This window comes from Lontra canadensis, unplaced genomic scaffold (genome assembly GCF_010015895.1).
Source record: "Lontra canadensis isolate GAN:19392208 unplaced genomic scaffold, GSC_riverotter_1.0 scaffold1, whole genome shotgun sequence".
NCBI classification, from domain to species: Eukaryota; Metazoa; Chordata; class Mammalia; order Carnivora; family Mustelidae; genus Lontra; species Lontra canadensis.
The window spans coordinates 68,670,750-68,693,624 of NW_022630995.1; the positions used below are offsets into that span (position 1 = coordinate 68,670,750).

At 35.7% G+C, this 22,875-nt stretch overlaps 1 protein-coding gene across 6 annotated transcripts in view; it reads left to right on the forward strand.

The window, feature by feature from the left end:
- INPP4B (inositol polyphosphate-4-phosphatase type II B) overlaps positions 1-22,875 on the forward strand; it is an 807,880-nt gene that overhangs the window by 599,139 nt on the left and 185,866 nt on the right. For all 6 annotated transcript variants that reach the window (XM_032857097.1, XM_032857105.1, XM_032857119.1 and 3 more), the window contains 2 exons: positions 1,424-1,496; positions 14,867-15,014. In XM_032857097.1, coding sequence (XP_032712988.1) covers positions 1,424-1,496; positions 14,867-15,014 — 221 coding nt within the window. The remainder of the gene's footprint in view (positions 1-1,423; positions 1,497-14,866; positions 15,015-22,875) is intronic.

Genomic DNA, 22,875 nt, shown 5'->3' on the forward strand with positions numbered 1-22,875 from the left:
GTAAAGCGAACCTCAATAGAAGCACAAAAGAAATTATGAAAATACATTTTTCCCTATCAAGAAATGTGATGCATGTTTATGATGGGGGAGTAAGTAGTGGACTATACAAATACAGAAGTAATATATAAATCAATGCTTTAAATTATCTTTCTTCTTAAAATGCTTGATAGATGTAAGCATTCCATCATTAACAGTGACTTCAGTGGCCATGAGTCTCCAAGAGGGCCAGTGCCTGGAGAAGAAAGAGTGGAGTGAGACAGTTCAGAGATAGCCCAAGCAATCTTGATACACCCTGCTGGGGAGGGTGATCTGAGCCCTTCCCAGTCTCTTGAGCAAAGCCATGCATGCTAGAGAGGTTTGGCTGCTTCCCTCATAACTCCTCACCAAAGATGTTTCTGAGTTCTGGGTTTTGCTTTTATTTGCATTTGTTTGCTTCTGTCTGATATATTTGGCCTAAAAATTCACTCTCCGCTCTACTCAAACTACCACACTCCCCTCCCCCCCGCCACTTTTTTGGCTAGAGATAGAAGGAAACTCATGAAAAAACAAATGCCAGTCATGCTGGTATCTGTCTGTGTGAGAGTAAGTCTCTTGTCAGCTTCCTGGGGCCAGAAGAGGTGCTTCCTCTGTTAATTACAGTTTCAGAGGAAGTTAAGGAGAGTCCATCACTTAGTGCTGCTTGTCTGGCATATTGTTACCCATTTCTGCTTCACTCCCCAGGACCATTGCAATGTGCTCTTCTGTGTTTCTTATCTGTGTCCAGAGCAGTGTTGGTTCTGTAAGAGCTCATGAGCATCATCTATTAATCATAGATTCTAGATTCATGATCTTTAGATCAGCTTATTTACAAATCATTTATTTATAAGTCAGCAATTTATAAATCAGAGATCAATTTATTTATAAAGTTTTCTCCTACTTTATGAACAAGTGTATGCATCATTTTGCCACAGATGAAAATCTTCTTTCGCCTTATGTAATTTTTTGGTACAACATATTTTATCTTTTATTTAAAGCTTTTACTTAAAAATCTAGAAAATAATTTGCTTTTTATTGATCTAAAACTATCCCGGGTGACAGCAACATAAAACCATTCAGTTTATCAGTGTGATTTGCTACACTAAGAACAGATTTCTAGCATGATGGGGACAATCCTTGTCCATTTTTTGCTTTCCTTTCTAAGTAGTTTTGAACTATAACCAAGACGTAGTCTACAATTATGAAATACAATCATATAGATGTTTAAATAATCACAAGTTAAACAAGTTTCATAATAAAGATAAAGCTGAAAATAGTCTTACAAAAATGTCGTTCAAAACTTTTTGAAACCATGTGCATAGCCTCATGTATTGCAAACAAGATGGAAGAATTTCATTTCTTAATTTCATTATTTTCATGTGTTTTTTTTTCTTTTATTCTTCCCTAGTGTACACTGGTATGTGAATGTACAGCCCCAGAAAGTGTAAATGGACAAGATAACTTACCTTTTTTGAATGCAGGTATGTATCTCAGTTTGGAAAACTTATGTTAGTTTCATATAAAGGTAAGTTTTAATTTTTGTGAACTCAATGTTAAACTTCGGCAGCATCCTCACAGAATCATTTGTGAACACTTAGCAAATGAACTGGTAATCACTAGAAACATCATCACCAGTGGAGTAGGGATAGACATTTTTCCTGGGTTCTTGCTCATGGAGAGGAAGACTGAATCTGGGACACAAAAAATGCTGAAGTGAAAGTTAAAGTGAAGGTGACAACAGAAAAGAAAGAAAAGAGCTCTCTAGAATGAGTGAGACAACTCCTGAAGGAGTTGCCATTGAGGGCTTTCATGGTCCATCTTTTATAGGAAACTGACCAGGGAACTTGGTAAATTTCTTGTCAATATCATGGTGGAATATTGAATACCAGGTCTATGTTTAGAATGAAGGTTTTGGACTTGTAACTGTCCTGAGAACAAACAAGGTGTTCTTGTAAATATCATGTCTATTTCTCCAAATATGGGATTTCTGGGAGCCTGGTTATATTCCCTTCCCATGGCCCCCTACCTGTCTCTCCCTACCTAGTCTGTCTGTCCCTTATTCAACATGACAATCTCATAAGAGAGATATAAAAATACTTTGGCTATTTGGCAAAAAAAATTCCTTTTAGCTCTGGATTTTGTATTATCTGAAACAAGACACATTAGAGGACAGTAAGCATTAGAAATATGAAGGTCTTATTTAGTTTGACTTTTATTTATTTGTTTGAGAGAGAGAGAGGGGGAGAGAGGGAGCCTGATCTAGAGGGAGGAGGAAAGAGTTAAGGGGAGAGAGAGCAGCAGACTCCCTGCCCAGGGCCCGGAACCACCCAGACTCCAACAATTAGAAAGGTTGACTTTCTAACTATAGAATTCAAAACAGAGTTGTTAAAACAGTAGATATATGGATTCAGTAGGAAAAATTCATATGCGCGTTTATACATTTCTGGGAGTGTATGTATAGAATGTGTTGCTTGCAGTAATATATTTGAATTTCAACAAGGCACTAAACCATGTGTTAAATGATAACTTTGTGAATAAAACTGAAACTTATAGTACAGTTAAAAATGTGATAATATGTGTATGTAAATTATGGATCTACTTTTTAATGAAAATGTAAATTATGTTACCATTAATACTAAGAGTAAACAATGACTAGTACAGTGACAAGCAGCAGGCTAAATGCCTCCTGTGTCTTGGCTTGCCTTCTGACCTGTGCTGTGAAAAAGGCACTGTCCTTATCCTCCTTTTACAAATGAGGAAATTGGTCAAGGTCACCTACCTGGCAAGTTATCAGGTCCAGAATTTAAATCCAGTTGTGATCCCAAGGCCTTTTTCTCTTAATTACTAGGCCATGCTTTTACTAAAAAAAAAAAAAAAAAAAATTAATTAAAGTTGGTGCAACAGCAGAATAAGCCTGAATATTTTCCTAACACTGCCATGTCATATGTTTACACAATAGCAGAGTTGGAATAATAATCACCTTAGTGAATGATATGGAATTTCAAAGGCTTAGTAATATATACCTGCTAAACTATTAGCAGTTTTTCATTGCCAGCAATCTCTTATATTAAGGAATGTATAAAGGGAAGGCAACTCTTCAACTATGATTATACAGACAGAGAATGCAAAATAAAATGTAACAACAGCAAAAAATCGTGAATTATACTTACATGGAATGAGGGATTTTACCAAAGAGGAGCAACTCCTTAGCCTGTGAGCAAATGACATTTTTAATTTCATTTCATTTAGGATGTAATATTGAGAGGGATATGCGATGAATAGTGATGGGTGTACCCAGACAGCCATGGATCCTAAAAATACTTGATAAGTTTTGAGGCTGGTTAAAATAGCTAATATATCCTCAAATGGTCCTCCTCACATTTAGTTTTCCACCTGAAAATTGACCAAACCTTTAATCCTTTAAGGTATCCATATAACCTACTGAATTTACTAAATGCCAATTTCAAGAAATAAAATTGAACGTGGGACATATTAAATTCATGTTAAATACATTTGAATGAATAGGGTTATCACCACAATCATCTACACTATAATTATAAGATAACTTTTTAATAATTCACTCATCCGAACTGTGTAATTTTTATGCACAAAGAAATACCATTTTAAATTACTGATTAGTTTAATATAAATTTCATAGAGAAAAACGGCTTTCTAAGGAAGAAAATATATTACTTAAGGAAGAAGAGACAGAAGGAACATAGTAAAAAATAAATCTGCACCTCCTCATACCCATGCCATAAAATCCGTAAGGCATGAGTCTTAGAAGTGTACTAACTCTTCCCGACTGCTAGGATACTATTCCCGATGCATAAATTGTAATATGACAAAGACAACTGACATGAAACTGATGGAGACAGCTGCACTCTGCAATTAAACTATACTTACCTAGTGGAGTGAAAGACGATTGATTCCTGCCTTTCTGCTTTTATGGAGGTGACAGTTGGGTGGTGATTCTCCACTTAGTTCTAATGCTATTGCATATTGTCTTTAGTCCACGCAACCCAGAGGAGCATTCAGAACCTAGGATATTTGCCACAGATATTTTCTTTGAGCCTTCTTATATTAGGGAAAGATAAGAGTAAATGCAAGTCAAATGTCATAAAGCTAGATTTTTTAAAATGTGTTTAAACTACAACTGAGTGCTCTGTATGAAATGTTTCTGCTCAAAATATGAAAGTGCATTGTGTGGGTTTAGAATACGTATGAGTTTGGCCTGTGCATACCTTGGTCTTTTATTCTATTTAGTTTTCTATCTAAACTCAGCAACTTTGGAATTAATCTATTATATTCCCGTGTGTGGTTTTTTCTTTTCTTTTAAATCTGTAGGCAAAGGGAGCTACTGACATTCTTTTCAAGTCTTTGTATTAATGTGTTATATGGAACTTGCCAGCCTCAAGTGAGTTATGAAGTACTTATTGAGTGAATGGAAGAGAATGTCATATCTCATAGCAGCTCTTCACTATTCTATTTATATCTCTAAAGGCTTAATTTATTATTCAGGAAATTCACTTATCTATTATAAGACTAACAAGAAAAAAGCTCTTCCCCCTAAGTTCTCACCTTTTTCATGCCCTGCTTGCCTTGCAAGTCCAATGTATATGTTGGGAGTCAGGGGAATGGAGGGCAGAAGGAGAGTAAGGATGAGTGGGAGGAGGGCTGACTTGCAATTCCTTAAGAATAATAGGTAAGAGCCTTGGCTATATGGGGAGATGCATTCCTTCCAGCTGGTACATTTACATTATCTGAAACTAGACACACTGGAAGACATGGTAAGTATTAGAAATGCAAGGTTCTTACTTAGTTTGACTCCCTGACCACGTAAGTCGTACCATAAAGTTGTTAAAACAGTAGATTTACGTCTCGCATTATTTGCTTATTCATTTAAGCAAAATGGTAGTGAGAACACTTAAAACTGCTTGGTGGTGGTGGGATGGGGAGTAGGAAAGTACAGTCAGGCCTCTCACATGCCCTGCTAAGTCACATCAGCTGAGGAACTTGGCTGCCCCAGAATGATAACAAATGGGCTCTTGTGGCATTATTATAAGCACACCAGACAGGATGTCAGAAGAACTGGTGTCAAAGCCTGGATTTGCTAACCAGCAGTGTAACCCTAACACCTGGGTCAGACCCGTCGACATCGATTCTTTTAAAATGACCACAGTAACCTGCACAGCCTTTGACTTCCTTTTCTGGCTCTTACGTGTTTGAAGTCGATATAGCATAATTTAGCTTATCCTGTTCACCTTCTTTTTAGAAATATTTCATAAAAGTACTCATTTTAATCCATTTCACAGGGAGTCACATATTAATTTTTTTTGTCATTGTTAACAGTTGTCTTTCTTAGAGGTTATTTCTATTTAGTAAGCCTGATGAGAAATATGCTTTTTCAAAATTCTGTCAAGAAGATAATTCTCTCTGGAGTCCCAATTCTCCCAGTTTTCCTTCTGAAAGTATAATGCTGCAGAATACTTTAGCCCATGGACCCTTCCATTACTATGCCAAATCTAAGGAGCTAATGGGCCCTATCACAATGTTTCCTCCTTTCTTCCCATTTTGAGTGAATTTTCCCCTGTCAGCAAGCATTAGATCTGATACGGCCTCTTTCTTGGTTGAATTCCATACTTCTTGAGTCATGAAATTATCCTTTATATTCCTTGAAGACCACTTTTGTGCTGTAATTTAACGTGCATACTGTCCTTCATATTCAGAGAGGGTATATCTGACAGCTGAGATTTCTGTGACCGTATAAGTTGGAATCTAAAATAAAAATGAGGGGACTGCCCTGCTCTCAGTCCTGAATCCATGCAGTCCCCTTCCTGTTTAGAGAATTTATTGGTATTTTGCATTTCTTGCTTCACACACGAATCATACTTTTTCTCAAAATAGGCCACTATATCTTTGATTCTTTTTCTCAAATTAGAGTTAAGCCATTTACTACTTTGCAGAAGATGCTAGATTATATGCTATTTAAGAGGAAAGAACATTGCATATTTATTTCTGTATCTCCGTAGCCAGAATACAATAGGAACTCAATAAATACTTGTCAAAAGACTGATAGCAAGTGTATCTTATCAATTCAGTTTATACTTCTGATAAATTACTTTCAAATTTTCATTTTTTTAAAGATTTTATTTATTTATTTGATTGAGGGAGAGGCAGTGAGAGAGGAAACACAAGAGCAGGGGGCAGCTGGAAGAGGGAGAAGCGGACTCCCCTCTGATCAGAGATCCTGACTCTGCTTGACCCCAGGACGCTGGGATCATAACCTGAGCCGAAGGCAAACACTTAATGACTGAGACACCCAGGCACCCTGATCAAATTCTCAGTTTTAAATGTTTTCTGCCTCTAATCAGTAAAGCATGAGACTCTTAGTCTTGAGGTCTTGAGTTCAAGCCCCACGTTGGGTATAGAAATTATTTTTTTTTTTAAATGTTTCCTGCCTCATATGACACCATATTTTAGCTGCCTTTCACAATACCTAAATATTGAGGTAACACTCTCCTCACTAACACCCCTATCCAAAGCCATGTGTGACGCAGAATATAATAAGAGATTGTTAAAAATATGTCCTTCTCGGGGTGCCTGGGTGGCTCAGGTGTTAAGAGTCTGCCTTCCGCTTGGATCATGATCCCAGGGTCCTGGGATTGAGCCCTGCATAGGGGTCCCTGCTCCAGGGGAAGCCTGCTTCTCCCTCTCTCACTCCCACTGTTTGTGTTCCTTCTCTCACTGTGTCTTTCTCTGTCAAATAAATAAATAAAATATTTTTTAAAATGTCCCTCTTTACTCATTTTAAGTTCTCATGAATTCCATCCAAAGAGCAAATTCCCTGTTTCCCCCTTTCTTTCTTTTCTTTTATGAGCTATGAAATCTACTAACTTGTTGATTTTTAGATGATGTCATTTTATATAAGCAAAGATATTTCTGTTGTATTTTCCCCATACTAATTTAAATAGATTTTGCCCTTGTATTTGTAAGTCTCTGCTATATAAAATTTGGGGCCATTTTGAATACCTGCCCTTGATCTTTTTTATTTACTCAGTAGATTTCTCTGCCCTTTGTTGTTTTAACAAATATGATAGAATCTGTTAACTTTGCTCTTTTGGAATTTCCATACATTTTCATTATGGAGTACTAATATATTTAGAATGTTAAATAGCTTCAGTAGAAGAGTGAATTTCATTATCTAATAATCAATGGATTCATCTCTTAGACACCTTTAGATGCTTCAGCTATCTTCCTGTAGTAAGTCCATTACCTCCTCTACTGCCCATCTTAGGTAAAACTGGAAGAAAAATAAAGGATAGAAGATGATATGGTGAAAAAGCTAACATTTTGTGGACAAATGTGAGGAGAGCTTTCTATTACTCAAGTTTTTTTTTCATCCTTCATTCCGATGCCTGTGCTTCCTTAAAGTGAGGTTTTCAATTTTGTTCCTACTCTTGCATTTTCCCCTCTCAACTCACACAGTTGTTGGTGCTCTCACTGTTCTCTTTTTGGTGAAAGTAATGGTGGGAAACATTGAGTTCCAAGGGTTAAGCTTATGTCTGTGGAATGTTTATATTTACTGGGCGCTGTGCTATGTGTAGGAGATAAAATGAGGACAAGAAAAACTTGGCCTTCACAAAGTTCACACTCTAATGCATGATGTGGAATAATGAGTCAGTTGTAGCACAACTGGTAACAACCATGACAGAGATGGGGATGGGAAGGACAAAGAAGACAAACCTATAGGGAGGGATGGGGTAGAAGCCAAGGAAGGCTTCCTGGAGGAGGTGCTAGCACAGCTGAGTTTACATATAGCCAACAAAGAGGGGTGTTCTTTGAGATGCAGAGAATCCCTTGAACAGAAGAAACTGGTGAGGAACAACTTGAGTTAGGAGAATTATAGGTCATTTCAGGTTGCTCAGTGTGAAATATGAGCCACCTTCTACCTTTACTAGTGGTATCCTTTACTTTAATTACTGAACTAGAATGAACAGAGCAAATCATTCAAACTGGAAAGAGTGACACAAATCATTTCCTGACCATCTAAAATCTAAAATCCAAATTCTACACACTAACCTCACCAATTATCATCAACTTGAGACTAAATGCCCACAAAAAATTATCTTTATATCCTATTCTGACATCTGTACTAGATTTTCTGATTCTGGGCCTTAAGTTGAAGATGGAGGGCCAAGAACTTATGGGTTTGGCTAGACTAGGAAAACAGTACTTTGTTCAATACAGCTTATATCCTATTTTCTAGTCTATTTTTTCCTTCTTTAAAAAACAAGATAAACAATAACATAATATAGATTTTATAACAAACCTAGAGAAAAGTAACTAAACCATTTTCAGGAATTCATTTTTTTTTAACAATTGATTTTATCTCTTTTTTTCCTTCTATATATATATTTTTAAACATTTTATTTATTTATTTATTTGCCAGGCAGAGATCACAAGTAGGTAGAGAGGCAGGCAGAGATAGAGTCGGAAGCAGGTTCCCCACCGAGCAGAGAGCCCATTGCAGGGCTCGATCCCAGGACCCTAAGACCATGACCCAAGGCAAAGGCAGAAGCTTAACTTACTGAGCCACCCAGATGCCCTTCCATCTTTATCATTTTTAAAGAGATCTCTTCTTGCTACGTTTTCCGAGTTCCTCTCATGTCTTCTTGCCATCTCTTTTCCATAACCATGCTTAGGATAGTGTTTTAGTGATTTCTATTTAGGTTTTTCAGTTCTTATCCAACCTTAAAAAGAGACAACCTACATTTCAGATGTCTATAAATCTAAGATATTTCCAAGTACAAATGAGGGAATGTCAGTATCTAATTGGATTACACAGACATATCTTTAGTAAGTATAATGTAGCATTTGGAAAACAGGCAATGTATGTACATTCAGCAGAATAATTAAACTATTAAACAACTACATAGTTAAAAGCCACAGAATGAATTCTCTACAAGAATCTGTAGGACATTAAACTAATGATTTTTGTAAGACTTAAAGCCAATAAAGTCAGAATCCATTTAAATACGTGACTTCTACCACCTCCTGAATGCAAGAAAGTTCACAGATGAGCTTCCTCTAGAGAAATATATTAAGGACAACAAGAGAAAATAAGCATTTGGCTTTTTGATGACCCTTTTGTGCCTGAATCTAAATTTACAAAACTCCTTTTCTATCTACTGACATTCCTAAAACAGGCACAGGGAAAAGAAAAAAAAAAAAAAAATCCTCCCTGTGGTATGTCTCTGATTTATCTTTTCTGCCCTAGTTTGCTTTTAACAGCCATGCTTTGTTGTTTTCCTTTATGTATTGTCTATGTATTGGCATTGTTGAACATTTCTTTAGCATCTTTATTTTGATAATTCATTGTTGGAACAACTTGGCTTTGGCAATTGCTGAGCATATTACCTTGTTAAAGAAGCCCTGCTACAACGTCTGAGAAAAATGTAGACGTTTGAGTTGTGCTGCAATTTGGCGGGGAGGGGATCTGCCATTTATTTTGCATAACTGTGCTCACCGTAGGGAGTTAACCTCAAGGGGAATGTATCAATATTTAGACCAGCTTAGAACTTTACTCTTATTAAGTCATCGCAAGACCATGATGTGGTCCAAAATATCTCCACTACTTTTCTCTTGGCAGAATCTGTCACACGATGTTTTTAGCAATTGTTTTGGCAAAAGCAGTGAAAAAAATGAAAAGCATACACGCAGGGGTCTCTTTAGAGAATTTATAATAGACATTAGATAGTAATCTGAGTTGACAGGCCTATTGTATGGTCAGAAATATATCTTCTATATAAAGAAAAACTTGGCATCAATAAAGAGCCAGAGCTGAAAATGATGGACTCATTCCCATAGCTGGAATGAGTGTGCAGAATTGTTAGAATTGTATCTCTTCTGTAGGGAAGAAACTTTAAAAAATTGACACAAGCATTCATCATTTATGATCCATTGTTTAGTATTTGGTGCATGAATACCATGCCTTACTATTATGTGAAGATGATAAAATCTCCCCATTATCAACACTGTAAGAATTTTGAGTTAAGAGCATATTATCTGGTCTTTTTTGTAACTAGTGCAATAAATTTGCATGATAATAAAATGTTAAGCCATATTTTTTTTCATTTTTAAATCATATTCCATTATATGATATTTTAAGATACAGAGTAGGTGTTCTTACTCTATGCATAGTAGGTGTTTAATAAGGAATGCTTCTGGATTAAATTGGGTTGTAAGGTGGATCCCACTATAGCTACATTGAAATCCTGATTTAGTACTAATGAATTAGGAGGAGTCAAGATGGCAGAGGAGTAGCAGACTGAGATGACATCAGGTCGCAGGAGTTCAGCCAGATAGTTATCAAACCACTCTGAACACCTACAAACTCAACAGGAGGTTGAAGAGAAGAGCAGCAATTCTAGAAACAGTACTAATGTTTGGAGACCTATGAGTTTCAAAAGATCATAATCTATGATGTAAAAATTAGATGGGGGACATAATTGGGACATAATTGGACATAATTTTCTTTTGGATGATCAAGTTGCCTGATTTTTTTTTTTTTTTTTTAATTTGTCCCAAGTGTTTTACTTAAAAACAGCAACATTCCCACAGAGTCCTTGTATGATATGTACCAGGTGGTCAGAGGAGAGTTCTGGAGCTCATTAATCCAACTGCCTTTGATTTCTACATAAACTATTTTAATGAAGATCTATATTTAAACACACCAAAAAGCATTAAATTAAAAACAATGTGATCAAAAGTGGGAAGACTAGCTTTGGGATAACTGAGAAAATGAAAAATTTTATATTTTGTAATCTGATTTGAAATACAGATTTTCTAAAAAATAATTATTGCTTTATAAAAGGCAAGAAAAATGAAGGATTCTTACAAAAATTCAATATAATCTTGAAGAAATAAAAAACAGAGGTTTAAAAGCAGCACATATGCTGAGTATACATAAGCCAAGGAATTGAATATTTGCTTAGGTTACTAAGAAAAAATTTGGACATTTCAGAGATTATTTTTTGTCTTAGTATAAAAAATGGGTTTATACCACAATGAGATACCACCTCACACCAGTCAGAATGGCTAAAATTAACAAGTCCGGAAATGACAGATGCTGGCGAGGATGCGGAGAAAGGGGAACCCTCCTACACTGTTGGTGGGAATGCAAGCTGGTGCAACCACTCTGGAAAACAGCATGGAGGTTCCTCAAAATGTTGAAAATAGAACTACCCTATGACCCAGCAATTGCACTGCTGGGTATTTACCCTAAAGATACAAACGTAGTGATCCGAAGGGGCACGTGCACCCGAATGTTTATAGCAGCAATGTCTACAATAGCCAAACTATGGAAAGAACCTAGATGTCCATCAACAGATGAATGGATAAAGAAGATGTGGTATATATATACAATGGAATACTATGCAGCCATCAAAAGAAATGAAATCTTGCCATTTGCGATGACGTGGATGGAACTAGAGGGTATCATGCTTAGCGAAATAAGTCAATCAGAGAAAGACAACTATCATATGATCTCCCTGATATGAGGGAGAGGAGATGCAACATGGGGGGTTAATGGGGTAGGAGAAGAGTAAATGAAACAAGTTGGGATTGGGAGGGAGACAAACCATAAGTGACTCTTAATCTCACAAAACAAACTGAGGGTTGCTGGGCAGAGGGGGGTTGGGAGGGGGGGGGTTATGGACATTGGGGAGGGTATATGCTATGGTGAGTGCTGTGAAGTTCGTAAACGTGGAGATTCACAGACCTGTACCCCTGGGGGGAAAATATATGTATATATATATATGTTTATAAAAAATAAAATTATAAAAAAAAAGGGTTTATATTCCTAATCATGTTAGCTATATTAGAATTCATGACACCCCATCAATGGTTTAACCTGACCGTATGTTAAATTCAATACATACTTTTTTTTCTTCTCAAACTCTAGAGATAGAACAGTAGAGATTGTAGTAAAATTCTTACATCTTTGAAACATTGTAACTTTAAAAATTAATAATATATCATAGTTTCTTTTATTGGCTGGCTTATAATTCAGATGTAAGAAAATATATCTTATGAGGCCTAATATCCAAAATATATAAAGAAATCATAAAATTCAATAGCAAAAAAGCCAATCAGTTTTAAAAATGGGCAGAGGACCTGAATAAACATTTTTCGAAAGAAGACATACAGATCTCCAACAGATACATAAAAAGATGCTCAGTATGACTAATCATCAGGGAAATGCAAATCAAAACCACAATGAATGGTCACCTCACACCTATTACAATGGCTATTATCAAAAAGATAAGAAGTAACTAGTGTTAGAGAGGATGTGTTGAGAAAAGGGACCCTTGTGCACTGTTAGTAGGAATGTAAATTGGTGTAGGCACTATGGAAAACAGTATGGAGGTTCCTCAGAAAATAAAAAATAGGATTTCCATGTGATCCAGAAACTCCACTTCTAGGAATATATCCAAAGGAAATGAAATGAAATAAAAACACTAACTTGAAAAGATACATGCCATCCCCAGGTTCATAGCAGCATTATTTATAATAGCCAAGTGTCCACGGATGGAAGAATGGATACAAAAATGTGTTGGGGCACCTGGGTGGCTCAGTGGCTTAAAGCCTCTGTCTTTGGCTCAGGTCATGATCTCAGGGTCCTGGGATCGAGCCCCGCATGGGGCTGTCTGCTCAGCGGGGAGCCTACTTCCCCTGCTCCACCGCCTGCCTCTCTGCCTACTTGTGATCTCTGTCAAATGAATAAATAAATGAATGAATCTTTTTTTTAAAAATGTGTACTATGTAATGGAATATAACTCAGCCATAAAAAAGAATGAAATCTTACCATATGCGACAATATGAATGAAACTTAAAGGAATTATGCTAAGGGAGATCAGTCAGACACAGAAAGACAAATATCATATGAGCTCTCTTATATGTAGAATCAAATCAGTCAATCAATCAAAACAAAACAAAAACCAAGTTCATAGTTACAGAGAACAGGTTGGGAGTTGCCAGAGGTAGCTGGTGGCAATAGTTGAAATGAGTGAAGGGCATCAGAAGGTTCATATTTCCAGTTATAAAATAAGTAAGTCTTAGGGATATATTATACAACACGATGACTATAGTTAATGATACTCTATTTGAAAGTTAGTAAGAGAACACACCTTAAAAGTTCTCATCACAAGAAAAAAAATTTATAACTATGATGGTGACAGATGTTAACTAGACTTACTGTGGTGATCATTTTGTGACAGCATACAAATATTGAATCATTACACTGTACACCTGAAACTAATGTAATGTTATATGTCAATCACCTCAATAAAAAAGAAGGGAAATAAATATAATTATCTATGAATCTCTGATATAATCTAACTGATTAAACTTAGAGATAATATTTATGTTAAAAATATAATCACTTTGGATATATAGCTTTAGGTTCTATTTCTATTTTCTTAAGTGTACATACAACTCTAGATTTTAAACATTTTACCTCAACATGCTGGAAATATTCTACTGTTTTCTGGCTTCTATTGGTGCTTTTGAAAAGTAAACACTGGCTAATTCTTAGCAGTGGATAGGTAGGTATACTGGAAACTTTGAGCCTGGTTGTTGAAGAATGGGATGTTTGAAATCAACGTTTATTATATAGCATCAATTCTGATATTGATAATGTCTAGACAATACTCCTAAGAATGGATGATTGCAGAGGAATAGATGTAGAGATCCTCATTTTAATGTTCCAAAAGTGACTGTATATTTACCCAAGTAGTGAATGAGATATGGTCTTATAGGATATTAAATTTTTGAAAGGAATTTTACCCTATACGTTGAGGAGACCTGGCCCATATAACCCATGCTTCATTTTAATATCAAATTTTGTTTTAAATCAGCTTTACTGGTAAACTGGAGTCAAATAATTATAGATGCTTTACTGGCAATTGATTGATATTTTCTTACCCACTAAGCTTTGGTGCATGAGTATAACAAAGGCAGTCATTGCTCAACAGCAGTGGAAATAAATTTCTGACCTAAAATAAATGGCTAGAGAATGTGGCAGAAGTCCTCATGAAAATGTATCAAATATTATTTTAATATCTGGCCCTCCACTTTTTCCCTAAATCTTAAAATCATTGATGGCATGATCTTGTTACTTCTTCCCTAAACACTTCCCATCCACAAATACAGTTTGTTCACAACCTCATTGTCTTGCTTCTGGTAGTATGTGGTATTAGGAAAGTATATTATTGACTCATTGGCACTAAAGTATGCATAATATTTGAACTGTAAGAGCTCTTAAGCCAATGAATAAACCTTTCTAGCACTTAAGAAACAAAACAATTTTAGTAGTGGGGCCATTTGAAACCTCTGAAATAACATGTCAGTTCTCACCTACTGTCTAAGTGAGCAGAGTTGACTTACAATTTTCAGAAGACATTAAGAAATATTATTTTTCTATGTATTATATGTTAATATATATATTTCATGTATATTTATAAATACATATGCTTTAACAAAATCTTTAGAAGAGAAAGAAATTAATAGGTGACAAACTAGCAAGCCACAATAGCCAGTTTGAATTGGAACTTGATGTATCACTTTTTAATTTAATAAAGACTACTTTTCCCAGAAGCTACTGAAAAAAGTACAAAAACAAAATTCTTAGAAATTCAAATACACTATTCCATTATGATAAAAACAAATTCTTGATTAAATCAACGATTACAATGATACAGTAATTAAGGATTTTGTTAATTGATCTTTCTCTAATGGGCATATATTTATAAATTAACTATTAACCTGTTGTGTTTTTCTTCCCTCTTAGTGCTAAAGAACCCGGTGTGTAAATTATATAGATTTCCCACATCTGACAATAAGTGGATGAGAATCCGGGAGCAGATGTCAGAGAGCATACTTTCTTTTCATATTCCTAAGGAATTGATTTCTCTTCACATAAAAGAAGATTTGTGTAGGTAAGAGAAAATAATTTATGATTGTCTCTCACATTTTTTTCTAGAAAACATTTTTTCTTAAAGTATGATGATAATGTAAAAATCTAGACTTGCAACTGTCCAGTGTTGATGGCCACTAACCATGTCTGTCTGTTAATCATTTGAAATGCTACTAGTCCAATTTGAGATGTTCTTTAAGGATAAAATACAGATTTTGAATTCTTATCCCACAAACAGGAGAAGACTGACTTTATGATGATATATTAAAATTTAGAGTATATTAGGGTTAAATAAAATATGTTATTAATCTCACCTGCTTTTTTTAACTTTAAAAATATGACTACTAGAAAGTTTAAAATTATATATATGACTCTCATTATGGCTTGCATTATATTTCTATTGTATAATTGGTATCTAGCTAATCAAGTGAGTTTTGACCTTGCTAATAATCCTTTTATCTTTATCTCATCTGCTTACGATTACTCTTTCTGCAAGAAATTCCTACTTGACTCTTCTTTGGACTACTCATCTGTAACAAGACTTTTAGATGTTTTTGGTCCAAAACCTCCTTTATTTATTGTTTTTAAAAGAGAGAGAGAGAGAGTGGGGGACCGGCAGGGGGAGAGAGAATCTTAAGCAGGCTCCATGCCCAACATGGAGCCAAATGCAGGGTTCAGTCTCATGATACTGAGCTGAAATCAAGAATCAGCTGCTTAACTGACTGTGCTATCCAGGCACCCCCTTAGATGACTGATAATGTGTGCTATATGAATGGACAGTGTTGTCATACAGCAAACTTAAATATGTTGCCATAATAAAACAGAAAGCTCTGGGAACTGATTGTCAGTAAGAATATCTCTGAGCCATGACAACTCAAATAATTTATTTTTTCTGCCTTATAAACCTCTAGTGACTTTAAAATGCTGAATACTACATTATATTAAATACTGTTAAGGCCATAAATTTCAGAAAATTGGCAAATATTTTTGTAACGCTTGTAATTGCTGAAACACATAGCAAAGTGTGAAATGTTTAAAATTTGGATCTCTGGCCTATGTCCACTTTAATATACCAGTTACCTAATAGTAGTGCACCCTTTGGGTAGACTCTATAGTCCCCAAGCATGCTGTATTGATCTAAACTAGTGAGCAAACAATGGACAAGGCAGGTCAAATTTGGCAGTATTGACAGTATATTTTATGGTAGGAATGACTGCACAAATACTATATTTCTGATTGAGGAGTAAGAGAAAGAAAAATAAAAGAAAAAGCAGAGCCTAGATTTTAGAGAAAATTAGGCAGGAAACTGGGTTGCAAGAAACAACCTGGATTTAGGAAAATAAAGATTAAAAGGGAGACAGAAGATAGATATTTGAGAGTAGCAGATTGAGAATAATCAGGCCACAAAAATCAGATAAAAGTTATTGACTCAGGACAAGAGAAGCCGTAGCATGTTCAGGAACCTGAACAGACTACCTGTAAGAGCTGGCTATAAGGATGAATTAATATAAGCCAAATTATTCAGTATTATCCTTTCCTAGAGCTAGTACTAAGCATATGTAATGGGCAAAACAAATTCCCAGGAAGGATAAGCAAACTTAGGGAGTTTGTATCTTTGAAGTCATAAAAGAAGTATCAACTTCAGCATTGTTATATTTGAGATTATGGGACACTAAGAACCACTCCTACTAGTGTCATATAAAGATTACATTTCACATGGAAGGTTTGGGAAAGATAACTCTTCCTCACTGGTGTTGTACAATAAGGAAGGACTCCTTAGAAAAGCATGAGGTCATAGGCAGTGCCTTTATTTCAGCTGAGAACCATAGAAGAGAAGTTGATAGATTTGGTGGATTTAAGCAGTTAGAGATAGACCTTGCCCTAAAAATGACTCCTGATAACTCAATCTAAGTTAGCCAGTCCTAAATTCTCACTAAAATATCTATAACATGCCAGACTCTCCTGGCCAGCAAAGTTCCTGTTCAAAAAACCAATTATAGCCTTATGGGTTTCCCTTGTATGTAACTGTTTTCTTTTCTCTTGATGGTTTTAGAATTCTCTATTTATAAAGACTTTTGCCATTTTAATTACTGTGTGTCTTGGTGTAGACCTTCTTGGATTGATCTTGCCGGGGAATTTCTGTGCCTCCTGGAACTAAATTTCAGTTTCCTTCCCCAAATTTGGGAAATTTTCGGCTATTATTTCTTTAAATAATTTTTCTGTCCCTTTTTTTCTCTCTTCTTCTGGGATCCCCATTATTCTACTAATCTTGTTACTGGATATTTACCCAAAGAATACAAAAACAATAAGTCAGAGGAATACATGCACCCCTTTGTTTACTGACACATTATTTATAATAACCAAATTATGGAAGCAACCAATTATCCATCAATAGGTGGATAAAGCATATGTGGTTAAAGCATATGTGGTATATATATACAATAGAGTTAGCCATAAAAAAGAATGAAATCTTGCCATTTACTACAAATGGATGGATCTAGGGAATATAATCCTGAGTGAAATAAGCCAGTTAGAGGAAGACAAGTACCATATGATTTCACTCATATGCTGAGTTTAAGAAACAAAACAAATGAACAAAGAAAAAAAAAAGAGAGAAACCAAAAACAAACCCTTTACTATAGAAAACAAGCAGATGGTTTCAAGAGGGAATGTAGGTATGGAGATAGGTAAAATAGGTAAAGGGAATTAGTAGTACAATTATTGTGATGAGCATGGAGTAAAGTAGGGAATTGTTTAATCATTGTATTGTGCACCTGAAATGAATATAAAACCATATGTTAACTATTCTGGAATTAAAGTTTTGAAAATAAACCATAAAGACACAAAAAAATAGAAAATGGTGGCCATTCACAAGATATGGAAATCTATTAACATACTACTACATTATTAAAATGAAAAATAATAAATCTTTCTTAAAAAAGATTTTATTTATTTGAGAGAGAGAGATAGTGAGAGAGAGCACGAACAGGGAGGGGGCAGAGGAGAGGGAGAAGCAGACACCCTGCTGAGCAGGGAGCCCCATTTGGGATCATGATCTGAGCTAAAGGCAGACGCTTAACCAACTGAGCCACCCAGGCACCCAGAGTTGAAAATCTTAGTTGACAGACCACTAATGCTATTTCATCTAACAATACAGCAAGCTAGTGAGAGAGATGATGAAGAGAAAGATTCCTAATGTTGCCCCAGTCTGTCTGTTTTGTTTGTTTGTTTTGTTTTGTTTTAAGTTTTATTTACTTATTTATTTGAGAGAGAGTGTGGGTAGGAGCAGAGGGAGAGAGAGAGAATCCCAAGCAGACTCCCTGCTGATCCTGGAACCCAATATGGGGCTTGATCTCACGACCACAAGATCATGACTGGACCTGAAATTAAGAGTCAAACACTTAACTGACTGAGCCACCCAGGTGCCCATCCTCCATCTGCTTCTGTCATCAGTTTAGAAACTTCCTTAAAGCCTGAGCAGCTGACCTTCTGCACGTCTAGTACTTTACAGTCCTCCACAGTGCTATCTTTAACCCCTATTTCCTCTCCATTCCTACTAACATCTCTCCATCTAGCCATTCACTGACAGTAAATCCCAGGGGGAAATACTGAGTAGGGAATAAGGAGAAAGCAGCTATTCCATATACCATCTGCCTTTTCCACCATCTTTTCTGTTTAAGTCTCTTATGTAACTTCTGAGAACTGTACTAGAATTATGTGTTGGGAAGGGAAGAGGGAAGGTCCTACTTACAAAATACTTAGTATAACACCTTGCTTTTGAGAAGTTACTGAATTCCTTCATAATCATGATGCTCTGGGAATAGTTCAGAGGAGAAAAAGCCCATTTCATTCCTTAAAACTAAAGTACATAAAAATCCGATAGGTCTCAGGGCGCCTGGGTAGCTCAGTTGGTTAAGCGTCTACTTTAGGCTCAGGTCATGATCCCAGGGTCCTAGGACAGAATCCCACATTGGTCTCCTGCTCAGCGGGGAGCCTGCTTCTTCCTCTCCCTCTGCCTGCTGCTCTGCCTACTTGTGCTCTCTCTATCTCTCTGTCAAATAAATAAGTAAAATCTTAAAAAAAAAAAATCTGGTAGGTCTGAAAATTGGCTAGGCACTGTGAAGAGCAGCATATTCCATATTTCCTCTACTCTCATGGTAAGCTCATCTCAAATGCTAAATGAGGGTGAAAAATGTTCAGAATGATGAAAGAGAAGATGTTAGATATACAAGGCACAGAGCTGAGCGCTACTTAATAATTTCAAGTGTTCTTGGGGAAGAAAAACTCATGCAAAAGCTTGAAAGAAAACAGTAAAAACTTAGGCAGCTTTGGTGTTTTTTTTTTTTTTTCTTTGACATGGTAAAATCAGGGTAACCTTACGTTTCCCTGCAGAAGCCCATAGAATAACATCTACTGATTCTTGAGAGGAAAAGCCAGTGGCCTACTTTATTGTATAGGGCCAGGTTATGAATATTTTATGAGTGAAGGTGATGGAAATGACATTAATATTTAGGAGTTCAAAAAATGCCACTCACAAAACTTCCTTAAAAAATTTACTTGAAGATCTATTCCATCCAATGAGAAAATCATTTCATTAAAAATTATAATATACTATAAATTGATGTATAAAAATTAAATTATATTATAAAATTTATATGACATATCATAATGTAATAAATTAAAAATATGAGTGGGGTTTGTCTCACAAAAGAACTTACATCATTTCTCTTGGCTGGTTGGGATCTCCAGCCTGGACAGAGCTTTACTGTGATGTTCTTTTCTCAGCTTCTTCTAACCCTAGTCTTACTCAGATCCCAGAAAGTATTTTACTTGCCTTAACCTCCCAACTAAAGCCCAGAACTTAGATGAACTCTCTTACCTTGTTTGATGAAGACTATGGGTGCCATAGTGCTATTGTCTTTCAACACTTCACATTCACAACAGTGCAAAATGCTTCTTTTGCATGCTTGGAAATCTCTCCTGGGAAAATTATATTATATTACATTGGATTTTTCCATAAAAGGTAATATATGCACACTACAGAAAATAGTAGAGTAAAAAAATAAAGAGAATACTAAAAAGAAAAAGTAAAATTCCTCTAAATTTACCACCTAGAGGGGATATTGTGTCTTTATTTTTTGCATCTATTCTCATCTTTGTAAGCCTTCTTATGGGAAGCAGAATTTTGTTCCCCATGGCTGTTATCCCCTGGTATCACCCTTAGTTTTCCTTGCATATCTGAGTGTATTATTATGAATACATCTGTGATTCTACTACATAATTGTAAGGGCCTACTTAGCCAGAGGGAGCCATTTTGTGTTTATGCAAACTTAGATTGATCCTGCCCCTCCCAGAGGAACTTACTTGCAAAGCCCAGACACAAGGGTGGGTCAGGCCAGGTGGAGACATCCAATCAGTGGGGCACACATATATCTACTAGGGTAAATTGAAATTCAGTTGGCCACCATGTGTGACCTAGCATGACTGTGCAGTTTTCTCTGTGTGTTGCTGACCTAGAATGACTGTGCAGTTTTTTCTGTGTACTGCAATCTCATTGGCCACCTGTGTATAGCCAGGCTCAACCACCTCTATAAAAGTTAGTGTGAGGCTGGGAGGGGTCGTCTCTTTGCAAGAGATGGCCCCAACCAGTCGGTTTGATTCTCGATGCTTGGCGCGAAATAAAGCTTTGTTTTACCTTCGTTTTGTTATCGGTCTCGCTCCTTTGATTACGGACCCTAACAATAATGTTAAATAAAAGTGTAGGCTACTAATCAGTGAAGATTATTGCATCGGAATTTTTATGGATACATAAAAAGACTAGAGGGAAAAATAGACTAGATATATACTAGAGCATTACTTATATATATATACTAACATATTAACAATGATTATCTCTGGATGATGGATTTAGAACAGTGATTTGCTACATAGCAATAGAAAGCAAATACATAACCTTTACAAATAAATAACAAAGAATAGATTTGCCAGTTAGCCATATCTTGATTTCTTTTAATTTAAATAGTTTACTTTCAAACAGTGAAGTCTATTCAAAATTTGCTTCTCCCTCATGCTTGGTCTAAAAAATTGTGGATGATCTGTTTTGTTTTGTCTTGGAAAATTACCAGTCATTTAGAATTTAAGTTTTCCCCGCTTCCCGACCTCAAGAAAATACATAGGTAAATGAGAATGGGCTTACTGTGTTCTCATGGCAACAGTGACAAAAGATCCTTGATTCCTTGTAGTGTCCCTTGGATGCATAGTGGTTTCTATGATGGGATGACAGATAACCACTGAGATGTCACGGGTTCCATGTGGCCTTTGAGATATTTAGAAAGTTTGTCTTTATTTTGAGTTTAGTTCAGTATTAATCCTTTCAACATTTTTTGTTTATTTTACGTTACAAATTTTAATTACCTGGAATTAATTTGATTACATTTATAAAATGAAATGCCAAATTAGCTACATTTCTGAAAACTTAGTTTCTTCAATATCACTTTTTCAGTGTTCCATTCCTTTCTTACCTCCTTATAATACCAGTTTCCATGCCTCTCCATTGTCATCACTAAAGTAATTAAGAAACCTAAACAGTGACAACAACAAAATTCAAAAGAATCTGACATATTTGGAATATTTGCTCTTGACATTCAAGAATACGGCCTGCTAAAATCTTCTTTTATACATACAAATACACCATTGCAGTTTTTCATGTAGCTTTTGTATGCTTATTATAAGGATTAATATACTTTTTTGGTTTTTTGAAAGAGAATTCTTGTGGACTTGTCACTTCTACTCCTCCTATTTGTCCTTTTTATTTTCTTTCTTTTTTTGAAACAGACTTCTTGCATGGACTACATGCTGCTTTTATTTCTGTTTTGTTTATTTTTCTCTTTTTTTGAGGTATAATTGATATATAACATTATATTAATTTCAGGTGCACAATGTAATGAATTTTTTTATTCATGTTTTTAATGTTCACTCCACCTACTCTAATCCCAACAGCCATTATGTCTTGCCTGTGATAGTGCAACAGTCTATTAATGGCTTTTCTGCCTGTAACTTTATCATCTTAAAATACATGGTTCATGTTACAGACTCACACGGTCTGATTGAAAATATTATAAAATGCAGATTTCCAAAAAGAGTTTCCTTGAGCCCTGATATTTAACCTCTTAAGAACCATACAAGAATAATGTGTTCAGAAGGGAAGAGGGGAAGTTCTGCTGCAGTTTACTAAATTACATATAAGGAATTAGTAATTAAAAAGTCAACCAGTTCCTTGATCTAGCATGCCTGAAGGATAGGGAGAAATGGCAACTGGCCTATTATGGTGTTGTTTTAATGGAAAAGGACAGGAGAATGACATGTTAAAGACAACTCAGAGATCCTAAATACACAGAAAGTGTGTGTGTGTGTGTGTGTGTGTGTGTGTGTTTATTTGTGTCTTTGCCTGTGTTTATAATGCTTTAAGTTTTATAGTCTTTCAGCTTGGGTTGCACACAGACAAGTTATGTAGGTCTTGCCAAACTACCACCTATAAAATTTTTATAGTTTATTTTAGTGTTGCCACATATTTTGTTTATGTTGAGTGTTTTCTTTGGATTTTGTCCTACTTCAAAGGTTTGCTGTGCTCAGTTTACATTGAAATATGTTAGTTACTAGGGAAAATGATGGTACTTGTAAGACTTGAAGCTTCATGACAGCTACAAATATGGTGTTAAATCATGGTGTGCAAAGTATACGTTTAGATGGGAGCTTCTGTGGCCATATAGTGTTTGGCTTTATCAAAAAAGTACACCTTCTACACTTTAAGACAATATTTGAAAACCTATCTCAGTACAAAAAGTTTTAAAGAAATGAAATATTCAGTGAAAGTGAACTCCATG